This window comes from Ochotona curzoniae, unplaced genomic scaffold (genome assembly GCF_017591425.1).
Source record: "Ochotona curzoniae isolate NIBS_2020 unplaced genomic scaffold, NIBS_Ocur_1.0 scaffold_3208, whole genome shotgun sequence".
Lineage (NCBI taxonomy): Eukaryota > Metazoa > Chordata > Mammalia > Lagomorpha > Ochotonidae > Ochotona > Ochotona curzoniae.
In genome coordinates, this window is record NW_024467106.1 from 31,655,968 (window position 1) to 31,674,950 (window position 18,983).

Here is an 18,983-nt window from a genome sequence, read left to right on the forward strand (position 1 = left end):
GCCCCCCCCCAATATATTTTTAAACCCCACTTCTCTTTTTGTGCCTTAACTCCTGTAACTCTTATACTTGATCTTTTAATAGTGTCCCTTAATTCTTGAATATTTTTCTTAGCTTGACTCAGTTCCTCTTCCAGCTTTTTGATTTCTCCACCATTGCTGAAGGAAACGCCTTCCAATTCTGAGGTTCTCTCTTCTGCCTCTCATTCAATTATTGAGGTTTCCACTGAATTTCTAATTTGTTCCATTGTGTCTTTCATTTTCAATAATTCAGCCTGATTTTGTTTCAGTGTTATTTCCTATGTGACATACTCCTTAAACTCCTTGAACTCCTATATGTGCTTCTCATTGTCATTAAAAAGCTTTAAAAACAAGTTTTTAAAATTCTTTTTTTTTAAATATTTATTTTATTTTTTTTATTGGAAAGGCTGATATACAGAGAAGAGAGACAGAGAGGAAGATCTTCCATCCCATGATTCACTCCCCAAGTGAGCGCAATAGCCAATGCTATGCCGATCAGAAACCAGGAGCCTCTTCCGGGTCTCCCACATGGGTGCAGGGTCCTAAAGCTTTGGGCCGTCCTCGACTGCTTTCCCAGGACACAGGCAGGGAGCTGGATGGGAAGCGGGGATGCCGGGATTAGAACCAGCACCCATATGGGATCCCGGGTGTACAAGGCGAGGACCTTAACCACTGCGCTATCACGCCGGGCCCTAAAATTCTTTATTTCCCATTTCCTCAATGTTTTCCTCAGATAACTCTGATGTTGACGAAGTCTTTTGTTCCTTCACAGGGGAGGCATCAGCAATATTCATTGTCTCTGCTTTTGCTTTTGGTCATTGCTCTTCTGTTTAGCAGATTCCTCTCATTAGGGCTGGCTTTAAGCTGTGTTGCCCACAGCGTAGGTGGATTTTACTGATTGCATTCAGTACCTGGTTCTTTGTAGTCATTTGTGCTACTCCCTCCAGTGAGTGTCAGTCCTGGGCTCTTGTACTAAGCTTCCACCATGGTCTCGATAGCTCCAGCACCTTGCTCACCACTTTCCACCCACTGTGATCCTGTGGCCACACTGTTGCCTGCACAGCCTTTCTCCCACTTACGGTTCAAGCAGTGCCATACACCAGCTGTACTAAATCACCAGGTTGTCGGCATTGCTGGTCTTGCCGGAACCTGTTGGCTGTTAGGTCTGACAACCACCCGAACCTATTTTTAGTGGAACCTGTAGGATACTGAGTCAGTACTATTTTCCCTGTGAGACCAGTCAATGCATTGAGCTGGAAGTGAGGTCTGTCCTGGCTCAGCACCTGTGCAGCTTACTATTCTTCCTTCAGCCCCACAGCTTTTTCCTCAGTACACAAAATTGTTCCTGATGTGGCACTGGTGGAGATTTGGGGCAACTTCCCTTTAGGTGTGAAGGTCACCTGGACCTATTTTGAGTGGAACCTGTAGGATGCCAGGTTGGTACTGTTTTCCCTGGCCTCTGGTGGAGTTGGAATCACCAAATATCAACCGCCATTGGAGTATCTGGTTATTCACTACAACACTGCTCCGCTGTCTCTAGTGCTTCCCCATGTCCACAGGTCGCCAGGTGTCCCTCTGCCTGTCCTCTCCTATATCCTAGGATCACGACATCTCTGCTTCCCCCTGGTTAGTGATTTTCTGTCTGTTTAAACATGTTCTTACCATATTCTGCCATCTTGTTTCTCTACCATACTTGATTTTCATGACAGTATGAAGTGAAGGAGGCAGAGTAGCTGGGCTGTATACCACAGCTGGTCTAGAGATGTCCAGAATAAGCAGGTACTTGCAGCTATATGGCGAAGAGTGGAGTCATAAACTGGGTTAAGGCCAGCAGTTGGAAAAGGTAACTTGTAATGCTGTTTTCTGGTAAACTAGCTCTCTAAACAGAGGACAGCTTTATTATTAACGACTCTACCAGGCCTAGGAAGGTGGTATACTTGTGATATATTTCCGAATTCTAAGCTGAAAGAAAGGACAGAAGATAACAGTGAACTATATAGAATACTTCTGCCTGGTTTCACCTGAACAGAGTTCTGATATGTCAGGGCTGGTATGGTGGCATATCAGGATAGTTCTTCACCTGCAAGCGTAGGCATCTCATATGGGTGCCAGTTTGTGTCACAGCTACTCCACTTCCAATCCAGTTATCTGTTTTTGGCTTGGGAAAGCAGAAGGCGACCCAAGTTCTTGGACCCTGCACCCATGTTGGAGACCAGGAGAAGCTCCTGGTTTCCAGTGTTGGAATGGCTGTGGCCATTGCAGCCATTTGAGGAGTGAACCAGCAGATGGAAGACTTTTCTATCCTCCTCTTTCTGCAAAATTGCCTTTCAAATGAAAATTTAAAAATTTAAAAAATAGTTCTGATATGTCACAGTCATGTTTTTATTTTATACTTAGAAGAGAAAAAAAAACCTAAAGCCCATTGAAGATGAAACTAGTGCCACAAATCTGTAGCTAATTCTAAAAATTACACTATGCATTTCTCTTAAACCAAGACATTATCTGCAACATAAACGATCATTTCTAAAAGAAGAACACTTAACTCTTTCTCTCTTAAGAACAGGCAACAGCTGAGCAGCTTCAAGTGACTCTCAATACAATCACATGGGTCTGAAACTCCCAGACAAGAAGCACAAGCACACCCCACTCTATCTTGAGGAGAGCAGAAGGAATACACAGGTGACTCACAATGCCTGAAGTAGGACTAAGCCCAGGAGTCATCTAATCAGCTACACCACCAAAGGCATGGAAAGAAAATGCTTCCAAATGTAGGTATTGTTTTAATGTGCTCATTGTCTGATCTAATGACCATATCAACACTATCAGGCAATGGCTCAAAAATCAGAAGAGGATGGTGCAGCCTCAGAATTTCCTCCCCTGCTATGCGGGAACTGTTCAGCAAAACTCTCTTTTTCTCTGGCAAATCAGTCAGCAGAGCTCTCCCCTTCTCTGGGCTCTGGCATACAGAGCTGTTTTCCAGAGGGAAAGCTAAAAACAGTGAGAGAGATTGAATACAATCCACAGGAACCCTATAGAGAGTCACTTACCCTTCTGGGAGCCACTGAGGCACAGAAGTGTCACCATCGTCAGGAATCTTTAAAAAGAGAGAAAAGAAAAGTTAGATCTTGGGAAACGTGGGATTTTGTCTGGAGGTTGGGCAGTGAGTAGTAAAGGAAGAACACATAGCAGTGGATGTCACATTCACTGGTGACACAGCCAGCTTCATGTCTAAGCCATTGCTCTGATCAGCCAGAGCAACAATGGGGTTATTGAGATGAACAGTGCTGTCTCCCTTCTTCCCAGTCCACAGAAAGGACAGAAGATTAAGCTCAGAGAGTTCCCAGTGTGAAGGTCCACTGGGAATGAAACAGCTGTCAGGACTCATATCTCCCTTGTAAGAACCCTGGGCACAGAGAGCAATAAGTCAAGTCCAAGAAAAGGTCCTTCACCAAAGCAAAAAGACAACTTCACATAGAGTCTGGTTTTCTTCCAGCAATATTCCTAACACTCCTGGCTACCTTGGAGTTGGACTTGACATTCCTGGATTCCAATTTCATCCCATCTCATTTTGTTCTCCTTCCTTATCAATGCTGAGCACACATGTACAAATACACTGATACTGAGTCCTCTTTCTACAGCTGATAAATTTGATGAAACTATAGAGTCCAGGGTAGATCAGATTTCTAGATTATAATCCTGGTGAATTTTATGGGCTCTATCAAGTAATCTAAGGAAGAAACAATTTTTAATAATGTTTTTGAAGGCTTATACATGAAAATAAACTAAACTAAAATGAAATCAAAATCAAAAAACAAATCCTTCAAGCAGTGCACAGCCAAAAGAGCTCCACTGTTTCTAGAACTCTCCAGGGAATAAGCAAATGATAACATGCTTTTCTAGCACAGGAAATTCAGCAGGAAGAGCTCTGGAGCTTCCTGTCCCTCCTTGTTTCCCTTAGACCCCAATAACTTTCCTGCCTCCTGTTTTGGGAGAAAAATGAGTTTTTGGTTGGAATGGGGTGGGCAGTACACTGCTTAGATTTGAACAACTAGAAATGTTGTGGGCAAGTTAAAGTGGGGAGAAATTACAGAAAGAATTGGGCAAAATGGAGTAGAATGAGAGGAGATAGGACAGGAAAATAAGCAAAGATTGTCCTGTGACAGCAACAAACTCGGATGGCCTTTGCATTTAAGCCCCTTCCAAGGTTGTCTGTGCTGTAATCAAGCCTTTCTGCCTACTGCCCACAGTCCTTATTCCAACTCGTCTGCCTCCTCCCCTGCTTTTATGCATGGGAAGGACAGGTCATGGAGGCTGATGAAGCAAAAGTCAACAAATACAATAGAAGAAAACAACGTAGGTAAGAAATTGTGGGAAAACAGCAGTCTCCCAAGGCAGTCTTTGTGCCAGGACCGGAATGGGCAGTCTACCAGCCCAAACTTATCTTCTTCCCTTTGGCTGCCACTGTACTAAGCAGATTCCTATTTTCTGGCCAGAATTAGATATTTTCCAGAATTCACGAGATTTCAGGAAGCAAAGTCACTCCCCCCAAATTCTCTGGGAACTAGGCTCAGATCATGCGCATTTCCTATGTTCAGAGGATGCAAGATGTCTATAGAAGCACAGAGCATGCACACACACAGCACACAGAGAAGGGGCAGAGGAGTGGAAAGAGGTGTAAACCAACTACCCAGAGGTGGAACATTCATAGAAGCAACTTGTGCCTGAAGGAAAAAAAGGTGAGCACAAATCCTGGGCCTGTGGCTTCACAACACGTGCACTAACTCATTAGGGCAAAATTCACCAGGACCTGAATCATGGGCAAAACAAGCACCCTGAATTCAAGAGCCAGTACTTACAGGCATAGAGCATTGGTACACTGTACATTCACGTGGCTTGAGAGAACCACACAATAGCTCAAGGGAAGCCTGTGCTTACAGAGAGGCCCAGGGAGTTGCACAAAAGTATAAAGCATATTCACACTTAGGGCCTCAGGCAAGAGGCACAAAACGCCTGTGGCCAGGCCTGCTCTCCAACACAAAGTACTGCTTACATGCTGGGCTGAGCTTGGGGTTTATAGCATAAGCCAGAGTTAGCAGCAATAGGTAGACAATGGCCACTCAACTGTACAAAGAATAGAAGAGAAAAGCAATCAGTGCCTGGGGCATCACTGGAGCCAAAGTTGAAGCACACACATGCTACATGGAATGTGCCGGCACACACATTCTCACATGGTGCTCCAGGAATATCTTCAGCAGTACACGCAAGAACAGAACATGCACACAAACTGCTTTCCAGAAAAACAGACTATCTGCGTGAGCCAAAGCTCGGAGGCACAGATCATGCACGCACACACACACACACACACACACACACACACACACACACACACGGTCAGAGTGCCATATGCACACACAGAAGGGTAGAAAAAAGACAACACAAAGGGCCCAAAGGGCCAGAGGCACAACCTGAAGGGCTCCTCGCTTTCCTTCTGCAAGGAGAGAAAGAGCAGAGAAAAAGGGCAGTAAGGTTAGTAGATTCAGTCCTACAGTAGGGAAGGAACCCAAAGGGAATGCTGGCTAAACCCCCAGGCACAGGGAGAGGAAGGATGTCTAGACACTTACACACTCACAGGATATGGTCTGCCTTGAGAGGGGCTCCTGGTTCTGCTTTCCCCCTGTCCAAAGTGGCCTGCGTGCAGGGCCAGCACTTGTCGGGCTCCCAACACCAGACTTGTTAGCAAGGACTGCTCCAACTCACTCAGCAGAGCAAATTCCTTTCACAGAAGCTGTGTCACCAAGGACCTAGAACTAAGTTCTAAAATGCCAAAGGCCATGTGGCTGAACCTTATCCACTCTGCTAGCAGATACAGCCATGAATTTGCCCTTTGAGCTCTGACTCACTTTCCAAATCCCTAAATTAATTTAGGTGGGTGAAGGGCTGGAGGTAAAACCTAACCCAGGATGTGAATGGTTACAGATCTTGAGGAGTCAACTGTCACTCTAATAGCAATCACAATGATCTAGGTGACAAAACCATTACTGCCATCCCACACTTGATTACTGATTAATCCCACAACAATATTTCAGAGGAAAATGATACTTCCCGAAGTAACCAAGCAAGCCACAACAGAAAAATATAGTCTTGATTACCATACCTTTCCTATTTGCTGGAGACTGCATTGCCGCCTAGTAATGCATGGATAGGCCCATAGGCTTTCTTTTCTAAGCAAAGGACTTCTACCTGGACCTGCTAATCCCTCCACTTCTCTTTTCTCTCCCTTTTGGAGAACTACTGATACCACATTATAAGCAAAGGGGAGAATACAAGAAACTAATTTGCAGGTTCCCAACTTCTCAAGATATTTCTGACTACCCAGTGGATCACCTGTTCTGACAAAAGAATGACCTGAGGATTAGCAATCTTGCTGCTACTCCAGGTGGGTGGCTGAGATGAGAAAAGCACTTCTGGAACAGAGTCATAGCTCATCCACATCCTATCTCCTCCAGAACACACTGTTCCCTTGAAATAAGAAAATTAGACAAGGGACACTTTAACTGACCCTATGACTCAAACTGCACATGTTTGTCTCCTTCTCTGCTATCTTAAATATCTCAACATATCTTGTCAAAGTTATTTTGATCCTATTCCTTTTGTTCTCCCTAGAATTTCCCAGCATGCCTAAAGAACAAATCCCCAAATCAGCCAAAAGGCCATAAATCCATATTTCTCCTCCCCCACCCCCCTTTTCTGACCCCATACACAATTCTCACCATCTAAATGCCTTGTTCCTTAAAGAACTTTACATACTCAAAATTTCACAGATGCACTTGACTCATTCTTTCCATCAACCTGAAACTAAACCTTGCTATCTCCTTTTCCATAGGGTAAAATCCAACTCCTTCTCTGAAGTATAGTTCTGGGAAGTCTTCCCTGATGCCCATTCAAGCAATGATTAAGCCCTCTTCGTGATCTTATTTCTGTCCCTTCCTATTAATAGTGTTTCCTAGATTATCCCTTGACAAATCCTACCACTGTAGTTTTTAGTTTCAGTTATAAATGTCAACAGAACAACTGTTTTGTAGGGTCCCTAAGAAGGTGCCCTCTCTTCCAATGGTCCATTTTATGAGAATGCGATATACTTCCTTGCCACCATACCCACAGTATATCCAATAAAACAGAGTGAACTCTAGTATTATTTGATTTAAAGCATTCAGCTTATTTGAGCCTGCATTTCCCTTTCTGTAAAAAGTCTGTGAGAACAGCTATCTTCCAAGGTTATTGTGAGAATTCAACTGTTCAAACAAATATTTGGTAAGAACTTGTTGCACTTGAGTAATTTCTCATTAAATACTTAGGTATTACTCTTGGTACTGTGGATGTGTCAGCAAATGAAGCAAAATCCCTGATCTTGAGCAACTACAACTAGTAGACAAAAAACAACAGTAATGAAGAGGATAATAGTTGCTAGCACAAACTGAATATTTGCTATATACCTGGTAATTTATTTGAATTAGCTCATTTATTTTGCACAACAACTCTCCTGGGTCAATGTTATTAGATCCATGTTTTTGTTAAGCTGAAGAGCAGAGACATTAAGAACCTCACTAAAAGTTACAGCAAATCAAAACAGTGATTCTGCTCCCAGGGTCTTCTCTCCAAAGGAAATACAGATTGCATGGCAGGCGCTCTGTTGAAGAACTCAGTTAAAGAAAAACAACAAAGTCCAGGTGATGGTGTTACAAGTTGCTACTGAAACTTAATATAAGGGCGTCAGGGAGACTTACTGATGAGATACCATCTAAACAGAGTCCTGAAGAAAATGGGTCAAGAAGTCATTGAGAGTCATAGGGAAAAAATGTATTTCCAGCAGATCACACAAGCACCAGGTCTGAGGTGACAGCATCACATATGAGAGGAACAGCAAGTCAGCCACAAAATCCCAGCACAAATGGGACTCAATAAGGCCCTCAACAGAATTCTGGTTTTCATCCAGAGTGATGTAAAAGCTAACTAGAAGGTTCTGAGCAGATGAGGGGTATGATCTGATTCAGCTTTAGGAGGATTGCCCTAGTTGCTGGGAAGAAGAGACTGATGTGGATCAAAGGTAAAGGCAGCCAGAGTGGACCAGACTGGTAGTGGTGGAACTTGAGATGATGGTAAGATTCAGGACAATTTTCTTTTTTTCAATAGAGGAGGCAGAATTTACTAAAGGGTTGAACTGAGTTGTGAGGCAAAAGAGGGAACTCAGGAAGGACTCCAAAGATTTAGGACCAAACAGCTGCAAGAATGGAGCTTCCTGGTAAGGACCACTACAGGAAAAGCAAGATTGGTAGGGACTAGAGGAGAAATATCAGTAGTTTGGTTTTGGATATGTAAAACGTGTAATGCCTATATACAACCACATGAGGGTGTCCGTGAAAGATGTCTAGGATGGAAATATAAGTCTGGGATGCTCATGAAATCAGGGGGTTGGCATCTAGCAAGAGACTAAGAGCAAAAGGAAAGATGGAATCTTGGGATGCTGCAAGGCAGGGGTGGGGGTGAGAAGGCACTAATGAAGATGAATGGGGACTAATCAGTAATCCTAGAGAAGAAACAAGACAGAGAGGTGTTCTGGAAGCTCTAGTAAAGAAAATGCTTCAAAATAAAGAACTGAGGTATAATGACAGTTAAAGATCGATGGAATAGGATTGATAGTCTAGAAATAAACCCTTACACTTAAGGTCAGTTGATTGTTGACAAGGGTATTAAGAACATTTAGTAGGAAGAGTCTCTTCAACAAACTGTTGTAAAATGGTCCCAACTAGAGACCATTATGCTAAGTGAAATAAGCCAAAGGACAAATATCATACAGTCTCTCTGATATAAGGTAACCTTCATGAATACCTATATATCTGTTGATCATGTCTTAACATGTAAATACATATATTCACCTAGAGGAACTGTATAACAGAGGCAAATATACCATGAAGATACATCACAGTATGCATCTCTACTCCGGAATAAAAGACAGATTTTCCCAATGAAACTGTCAAATATAACTTGACAATAGGATGCTGGACTTTCTACCACTGTCTATACCTACAATGTAATGATATACTTAAGCAGCAGAATGATGGACTTGTGATTGTTGCTGAGGATCCACACTAGTGCTATAACATAGGAAAAACAGTTGGGGGTTTGAGGGATGTGGAGGGTAAAAGGGGAAATCCCTGAGCCGAAGGAACTATATCACAAAAAATTTAAAAATTAGGGCCTGTTGCAGTGGTCTAGTAGCTAAAGTCCTTGCCTTGAACATACTGGGATCCTATAGGGACACCAGTTCTAATCCCAGCAGCCCCACTTCCCATCCAGCTCCCTGCTTGTGGCCTGGGAAAGCAGGCAAGGATGGCACAGAGCCTTGGAACCCTGCACCTGCATGGGAGACCTGGAAGAAGCTCCTGGCTCCTGGCTTCAGATTGGCTCAGCTCCAGCCATTGTTGTCACTTGGGGAGTGGATCATCGGATGGAAGATCTTGATCTCTGTCTCTCCTCCTCTCTGTATATCTTACTTTGCACTAAAAATAAATAAAGCTTTTTTAAAATTTTTAAATTAGAGTTAAAATTAAAAAAAGAACGCCAAATTGTGTTGTGACTAAGTAGTCTCCTGGGAAAAAAGGATGAGGTTTAGAGCCTATTGTGGGCTACATACAAAATTTAACTCAAAATGGATCACAGATCTCAATGTAAGAGCTAAAACTACAACAAAAATGGGAGTAAATCTTTGTGACCTTACAGTAGACAAGGTTCTTAACTATGACATCAAAAGCACAATCAACACAGGAAAACAGTGTATAAATGCAATTTCACAAAAATTTAAAACTGTTTTTTGCTCTACATCATATTCATTATAAATAGAATTTAAAAACCAGAAAATAATAAGTTTTGAGAGGATGTAGAGAAACTGGAACATTTGCGTACTATTGGTGGGAATGTAAAATAAGAAAATATGATAATCCTTAAAAAAAACAGTGATTACTTCCCAGAATATATTCCTAAAAGAAATGAAATCAGGGACTCAAAACAAATATTTGTATATTCATGTTAACAGTATTATTCACAACAGCCAAAAGACAGAAACAACCCAACAACCCAAGGATGCACTGACACATGTATGGAACTATAACACATGATAAATGCATACAACGGAATATTGTTCAGCCTTAAAAAAAAAAAGGACATTCTGAAATATGCTACGCCATGAATGAGCCATGGGACTTTATATGAAATGCAGTAAACCAATTGCAAAAAGGCAAACATGCTTTAACTTACATGAATTATTTTAGGATAATCAAACTCAGAAATATATAAAGAATGGAGGGTACCAGGGAGTTGGAGGAAAGAAGAATAGATTATATTTGATGAAATCACAGAGTTTCAGCCACAGAACATCAAGTCTTAGACATACACTGTGATGATGGCTGCATAGAACTGTACACTTTGAAATCACTAAAATAAATCTTAATGATACATATGCTTTGCCACAATAACCAAACTGCAAATAAGACTTTTGGGTTTTCAAGGGATACCAATAATAAAGTGAAAACATAAATCTCAGAATGGTAGGAAACATTTACAAATAACATTTGATAAAGGTCTTTTATCCAAATATGTAAATAATCCTTACAGCTTAAGGAAACAAATAATACACCTTGAAGGTGGGAAGTGGGGGAGCACAGGGCACAGTGGTTAGCTCACTACTTCGCACATTTGCTTCCCATATCAGAATGCCTGGGTTCATGTCCAGTTCCACTTATGATTCCACTTTTCCATTAGTGCATTGCCTTGGAGGCAGCAGGTAATGGCTCAATTACTAGGGTCCCTACCATTCAAGTGGAAGGCTCAAACTGAGTTCCAGGCTCCTGGTTTTGACATGGCTCAGCCACAGCTGTTGCATGAATTTGGGAATGAAACAGTAGATGGAAGATCTCTCTCTCTCTCTCTTCAGACTTATTTTATAATCGAAAGGTAGAATGATGGAGAGTGAGAGAAAGAGATGTTCCATCCACTGTTTCACTCCCAAAATAGCCACAATGGCTGGAGTTAGGCCTGGGCCAGACTGAAGCCAGAACTAGGGCTCCATCTTTCCACGCAGGTATGCCAAGTTGAGTGTTAGGAACCCAAATACTTGGAAAATCTGAATGATCTCTCTTTCTTGGTCTCTGTTGTTCTCTCTCTGTCTTTCAAACCAAATGCAAATAATTTTTAAGAACATATATAAAATAAAAATGAGCAAAATATGTGAATAGATATCACCCCAAAGAAGCTCTACAAATGACCAGTAAGCACAGGAAAATATATTTGACATCATTAGTCACTATAGAAATGTAAATCAAGACCACAGTGAGATATCCTTCACATTCTCTGGGAAGTCTATAATAAACAGACATGTTAATAAGTGTTGACAAGGCCATAGAGAGAATAGAACTTCATACACTGTGGGTGGGCATATAGTAATACAACCACTTTGGGAAACGATCTGATATTCCTAACAAAGTGAAACACAAACTGATCATATGTCCCAGAAACTCTAGGTAAATGCCCAAGAGAACTGAAAATTTATGTCCACACACAGCCTTACACACAAATGTTCATAACAGTATTGTTAATAATGGCCCCAAACTAGAAACAACTCCCAAATGTCTATCAACTGATGAAATGTCTGTCTAATGAATATTATTCAGCCAGAAAAAGGAAAGAAATATATACATATGCTACAATATCTGTGAATCTTTTTTTTTTTAAAGATTTATTTTTATTATTTTTTATTGGAAAGGCGGATATACAGAGAGGAGAGACAGAGAGGAAGATCTTCCGTCCGATGATTCACTCCCCAAGTGAGCGCAACGGGCCGATACTATGCCGATCCGAAGCCAGGAGCCTCTTCCGGGTCTCCCACGTGGGTGCAGGGTCCCAAAGCTTTGAGCCGTCCTCGACTGCTTTCCCAGGCCACAGGCAGGGAGCTGGAAGGGAAGCAGGGCTGCCGGGATTAGAACCGGCGCCCATATGGGATCCCGGGCGTGCAAGGCGAGGACCTTTAACCACTTGCGCCACTGCGCCGGGCCCAATATCTGTGAATCTTAAAAACATTATGCTATGCTAAGTTATTATTAAAATAAATCTTAATGGTACATCCGCTTTGTTGGATACAAGCAGCCACATTTTGCAAAAATCCTTTTATATAAAATATTCAAAATAGGCAAATCTATAAAAATACACAGATTTTCCGGCCATGGACAAAGGAAAGTGAGAGTGACTATTAATGGGGTGACATAAGTGTCCTGAAATTAGCTATTAGTGATGGCTGTGTAACTGAGTATACTATCACTTGGTTATATACTTGCTAAGGAATTTTATGACATCTGAATACAATGAAGAAAGTGATGATCAACTGTGCAGTTTCTGACTTAAAAGGAAGTTTGTCAATGGATAACTAGTCTGGCATTATAGTCAGATGACTGCCATAACCAAAAACTATTTTGGCAGCATGATATCAATGAAAGAATTTAGTTTTCTATAATGTACATGAGAGCACTTAAAACAGCATGTAGCATATGCCAAAAAAAAGGATGAAAAATAAGAACTCAAACTAACAATAAGCTCTAACTAGTAAGCTCAGGTCCCAAAAGGTCTCAGGCAGAGCACTGAAGAAAGCCGGTTTCTCGAATGCTTTGATGGGGTAGCAGCTGTTCTGACACTGAACCAGCCCACCAGGACACAGTAACTGATGTAGTGAAGTCTATAAAAGGAGTGTGCTGGGGAGAGGCTGACCAGTCTGCTCACCCTCCTCTAACCCTTCTGCTCTGTGCAGGAATGTAGGAGTTAAGCCTGGACCCATCACTGAAGCACCAAGGGGAAGCTGCCCAAGTCCTGCCCTTGCAACACCCAGTACTGCCTAGCACTCCTCCAACCAAGGTTTAAGGAGTATGTAAGCACATGCTGCTGTGATAGCGGTGGTTTCTATTGCTAGAGTAATAAATTAGGTCCTGCACACCGTGGTGGGGAGGGGACAGGCTGCACTGTTAACACAAGAGAGAAGTCTCTTACAGCAGAGAGTAACAAGGAGATTCCCAGAAGAGGTGATGTTTGTATGTTGAAGAACAAGATTTTGCTGGGCTCAAATGAATACAGCACCTTAGTTAGTAGTGATAAAATATACACGGGTATGCTAAGAACAGAATGACCAAATCAAATATCTAAGGTAAAGTTTCCTTGTAGAGGCACAGAATAGGACAAGGGGAGAAAACCCTGGGAGTGTAAACTAGAGACCAATTGGAGTGATCGTGAATAGCAAGTGAAGAAATTCAGACATCTTATAGTAAATAAGCTAGAAGAAGCAATTTGAAGGTTATTTGAAAGAATAATATGATTTATTTATTTGCTTTTAAAACCTTAGGACTCAGTATAGCATTCAGATGAGTCAAATTCTAAGCGTATAAAGACATAGTATGGAAATACCTACTTCCTATTCCATTAGTACTTTACCTAACATTCTTCCCCGGGAGCAGTCTTCTGTAGCCACAGGCCTCATAATCATGTTTCAGTCACCAGCAACTGTGTATGCAACTGTATGCACCACACAGCTTAGGTGAGTGGAAGATTTGTACACACAGAGTGCTCTTACACGTAGGTTTGTGTAAGATCACTCTAGAGTGCTTGTACAACGCTGAAATCACTTAATGCATTTCCCAGAACACAGCCCCACCAGTAAGTGACACAAGGCTGTTTCAGATTCCTACCTAACTTGCCTTACATAACCTACATATCCTACAAGCAGGCATCGTGTCATGTGGTATTCCTTTCCTCCCCTTTTTATGCAAATCAAAACATCTTATGCATACTGTTATACCTCTTAGCTTTTTTTTCCCCACATATCAATATATCTTGGGTATCTTTTCATTTCAATACAAAATTGTTTGATTCTCTTTATAGCTACATGGCACTGTATTCCACTGTTTGGATGGACCAGTAACTGACTTAACTTTAATGACCATCTAGGTTGTTTTCCATCCTTGCTATTAAAAACAATGTTTCAGGGTCCCAAGGCTTTGGGGCTCATCCTCAACTGCTTTCCCAGGCCACCTGGGGAGTGAATCAGCAGATGAAGATCTTCGTCTGTCTCTCCTCCTCTCTGTATATCTGACTTTCCAATAAAAATAAATAAATCTTTTTAAGTTTCAAAAATAGCCTCATACATATGTCACTTCCACATGTGAAAATCTGCAGTAAACATTCCTGGGAGTGGTGCTGAGGGCTCAAGGGGCAAATATTTGAGTAATTTTGATAAATTTCTCAGTTGGTTTCCTTAGAGATTATACCAACTTACATTCCTCTGCTACGAGGAATGTATGAATGCCTGCTCCCTGACACCTTTGCCAACACAATATGCTTCGTGATTTTAATTTTGCCTTAGGAAGATTAATCAGGTTATATGCATAAGAGGACAACCCCATTTACATTTAAAACTGGATGAACACAACATATGCTCTTTGGATAAATTTAATTTTGTTTGGGAGACATAATTTTAAAGTTACATAGCTTCCTACTGCCTAGAAAAAAAAGTTTTTTCCACTTGTAGTAAAAAAAAAAAATCCATTCTCCATTTCTTAGGTAACCATCCTTTTGTTGGAGGAGGAAGGCAGATCTGTGGAGGGTCAGACACGCGCAGAGTCAAGAACACAGATAAGCAGCTCCTGGATACTCTACATCAGAAACAAGTCCAGGAGAAGGGAGATGACAGAGGTCAGTGTGGAGCAGCTTATGAAGTAGAGAAGCCCCATCAGTTGCTAGGGAAATGGCACTTTCATCTCAAGAAACTCACGGTGAAACATTTTTAAATGCCACACAGAATTCTTTCCCAGCCCTTTTTGTGCCTGCAAGCAAACATGCCTCTCTCCCACGCCTGCCTCCTACTCTTCCACTTTATACCCAAAAGTCCTGCAGCTGCCAACTACTTCTACCTAAATATCCCTTCCCTCTTTTAAAAGGTACTTTCTACAGTTCCCCCCAGGTAGATGGGACACTCTCCTAGGGACAGGAATGTCTCCAGCTCCCAAAGTTAAGCCTCATGCTTGAAGAACTTAAGACTGATTCAGGCAGTGCACCTCCCCCATCACCTGGAGTGACTGCCACCACACCAGGTCTCATGGTGGCCAGAAGGAAGCCATGGGTAGCTAGCCAGGACCCCAACACATGCAGAATACCTGAGGGTACATCTTCAACAGAGAGAAGGTTCGCCTTCTGTACTAGCTCATGCAAAAGCTTTTTCTGCCTTAGCCGTTTCTCTCTTAGAACATTTTTGAAATTGCTGATGCACTTGTTGAGGTAAATAGTCTCAGTACACACTTGCTCTAGGCTTGGTCGGCCTTGCTTGGGAGATTCCGGCGTGGAGCAAGTCTCACTTCCCAAACATGGAGTCAGAGCAAAGCTTTGTGATGAAATTGCAAGAGGGGAGTTATTAGAAGCAAGAGAGAAGCTGCTAGGATCCTTCGGAGTTTGGTCTTCTTGTGTGGAGGTGCCCAGCCCACCAGAGACCACACTGAGCAAGCTCTCACTCCTTTGACTAACTGGGCTCTCCACAGGGCATCCCTGGGCACCCCCTGAGCTCACTGCCCCAGCAAATCGATCACTATTTTCTGACTGGGAGCCACTCTCATTGCTTTCCAGGTCCTCAGGACTGTTCTCCAGCTTCTGAAACACCCCCTGCAGGGCCGAACGAAAGTGGTGAATGGCACGTCCCAATTTGCTTGTGTAAAACTTGATTTCTTCATCCTCCTGCAAGCCACCCATAACACAGGAGGACTTGTCAAAGACATCCGTGAGGACCTGAGCAGAACATTCCTCATCTTCATTCAGGTCAATATGTACCATGTCACCAAAAGTTGTGGGTCCCATGACAATTTCCTCCATCAGGTTGCTGCAGCTCAGAGCTGTGCGCTTTCTGGAATTGTCTGCCATAAGGTCCTCCAGCTGTTTTGGGCTCAAAATATCAAGCCCCGTGTCACAGCTCAGGAGCTTGTCCCCCACACTGGTTCTTTCTGTCTTCAGCAAACCAGACAGTGACAGGCAGCTGCTGGCCTCATCTTTAGTGTTGCTGTCATTTTTTGTTTTTGCTACTTTACATGTTTCAAGTTCTTGGCTGCACTGTTCGAGAAGCCGGGATTTCCCAGAATCTTCTATTTGATGGCAGGTGGTGACAGAAGCCTCTCTCCCTCCCAATTCACCACAGTTGCCCCTGAGAATTTCTGATTGTCCCCATGCTCCTTTTATTGCATATCCTGGCTTAGGCACCTCACTCTGCTTTGCTGGATTGTTCTTAAGGAGTAAGGAAGCACCTTGCCGTTCAACCAACCGATGTTCTTGATATTGACTCTGAGCTTTCATTTGAAATGACCCCATTATGGACCCGCTGTTGCCTGTTTCCACTTGAAGAGCTGGTTTATCCTGGCTTAAGGAATTCCAACAATCTGGAAACTGCTGTTGCAAAAATGACATAGACTTCTTTTGGGAATTCTGAGGGCTCTGCAAGCAACTTGGTTTTTCTCTGGTAGTAATCCGGACCCCCACATTCTGCAAGAGGATCGACTGCTGCAAGATGAAGTCCCTGTGCTCTAGACGGGCAAGCTTCACAACAGCAGGCCTGGGGCCAGGGGCTGTGCCTGCCCTGTAAGCCTCTCGGATGTACCTGTTGCACTGCATGCCATTAACACAGAGATGTTTCGCTAGGAAGCTGTCCACCAGTTCCATGGTATTTTCCCCATCTTCCTCAGGCAGTCCATAGAGATACAGGACGGCTTCCTCACTGGGTCGGTCTACGTCCTGAACCTTTTCCCCCTCACACATCTTAGCCAGGGAGCTACTGCCCATGTGCAAGCCTCCTATTTCACTCAGCACTGAGTCGACACAGGTTGAGACTTCGTCCACCGAGCCCCGGACTTGACTCAGGTGTTGCTGCAGCTCAGCAATCTCAGTCTGGAGACGGCTGATGCCTTGCAGCTCTCGGATGATGTATTCCACTACATCCCCCAGAGGCTCTCGCTGTTGATGGCCATAGCCTTCATCGAGGCCCCTGGACAACAGGGGCTTGGCCTGGTTCCTCTCTAGGGGCTCTTCACAGCTTGTGGCAAGGCTAGCAGGGGAGAGGTCCCGAGAAGCAGGCCCTGAAGCAGAGGCAGTGGAGCCCAGAGGAAGCTGGTTGCTGGTCTGTTGCCCAAAGCTGCCAGGTTGGGCCAGGTCCCTACCTCGATCTCCACCAATGGCTGAGGCTGCTGACCCACAGCAAGGGGGCAGAGAGTTGTCCTCTAGTAGGGATCCAGTTGAGTCTGAGGACTTGTTCTTGTTGCCACACACAGTCTCTGCCTTAGCCTTGTCCGGGGAAACCCTGGATGAGGGCCCCAAAGTGACCATGATTTCTTCTTCTGACTCCTGCAATAATCGTTTCATTTTCTTCCTCACAGTTTGAGGAATTCTCTGCCTCTTCCTCTTGTTCCTGATCAGGATGCTCAATGCAATTTGCCTTGAAAGGCAACAGCCTATCCTTCTCTTCTCAGTCTATTTCTAGCAATTATTGTTGACTGATGCCTTGGGTTTAGCCCACAGTGCTGTCTGGAATGGCCTTGTGTGTAGTGTCCAAACCTGGCACATTCCCCTTGGATCCTGGTTTGATCCTTATCCTGTAACTAATGGAAAAGGAAAACAGCACACTCTGGTCAGAGAGCGGAAGAATCTTAATCCAAATCACCTATCTAGCTGGGATAAAATTGCAGAAATCAACCCTGGCCTGCCGTCTAACTGTTGCCATGAAAGAGTAGGCAGTCAGTACTCTCATCTTGGCTTCCCAGCAGAGGACTAATGATCAAGTCTTTTGTGTTTTGGGAAAGCTACTGGGAGGTAGACAGGGTAAGGACAATGAGTGACTCTTTGCTTCATTCTACAAAATTCAGCACTAGGGTCTGGCTTGGGAATGAACAAATAGACACTCGACCACCAAAGATGAAACCCAGACACAGGGAAAGACAAGACATGGAATGTTTCTTCCATTTTGTTGCTCTCATGAAGGCTGAGCTACTCAAACTTGCACAACTGTCTGTGCTTATAACAATGCTTTCCCTTGGTTTAGTGACAGCAATCTTTCACTTTGAAGAAATGGTCATGGCAAGTACTTTAAATTTGGAGGAGAAAAGAACTTTGACACCCGATTCCAGAATCAGCGGGTGTAATATGACACAGACTCTATCCATAATTCAGGTGGCATTTAGATTGTTTGGATCTAGAGAGGCAGGCAGGCTAAGGCATACATATGATGAGCCTGTTAACTGTGGGTGTTGAGCTTGCAGATGCTATGCACCACTTATTCCCTGGGGATTTTGTGCAGCCTAATCAGTACCCACATTCAGCTTTCCCGGCCCATAGCGGATCCTTTAGAGCACCACATTAGGTTATGGCCCAGCACATCGTCCATTGTTTCAAAAACAGACGGTTATTCTGATTGGCCTGCAGAAAACAATGCATGGTTCATCCAGGTAGTTAAAAAGTGTTCCCAGGTGCTCTGCTATTGTCCAACACAGTGAAGACAGGCATACTAGTAGTCTGACTCCCATATCCTAAGCTATTGGTAACTACGCCACAGAGAGAGAAATGATTCATCATCATCATTATATACAGTGTTCTTTTTTTTTTAACTAAGAATGTACCAAGTATAAGGAAAGAGCAGAGTTGCAAGGACAAAAAGGAAAGCAGAGAGCCAGCAGTCAACACTACTTCTAGTAAATCAGAACTTCTGTTGGGAGGGGTAAGATGGTTTAATGGAAGACATATAATGCTTTCAAGCTCTTTTACCAGACACAGGTTCCCCATTTTTTATATTTGCTCTAAATTTCAAAGTCTTCTAAACTCTTGCTTCTTTTTATTTTCCCAGTATTCAAGTT

At 43.1% G+C, this 18,983-nt stretch overlaps 1 protein-coding gene across 3 annotated transcripts in view; it reads right to left on the reverse strand.

Moving 5' to 3' along the window:
- The window catches only part of UNC13B (unc-13 homolog B), a 190,335-nt gene that overhangs the window by 33,856 nt on the left and 137,496 nt on the right, over positions 1-18,983 (reverse strand). For 2 of the 3 annotated variants that reach the window (XM_041004545.1, XM_041004544.1), the window contains exons 1-3: positions 15,261-17,499; positions 5,484-5,506; positions 3,066-3,112 (exon numbers count right to left, since the gene is read on the reverse strand). In XM_041004545.1, coding sequence (XP_040860479.1) covers positions 3,066-3,112; positions 5,484-5,506; positions 15,261-17,499 — 2,309 coding nt within the window. Of the gene's footprint in view, positions 1-3,065; positions 3,113-5,483; positions 5,507-15,260; positions 17,500-18,983 lie in introns of those variants that run through there. The other variant, XM_041004543.1, reaches the window with a different exon arrangement.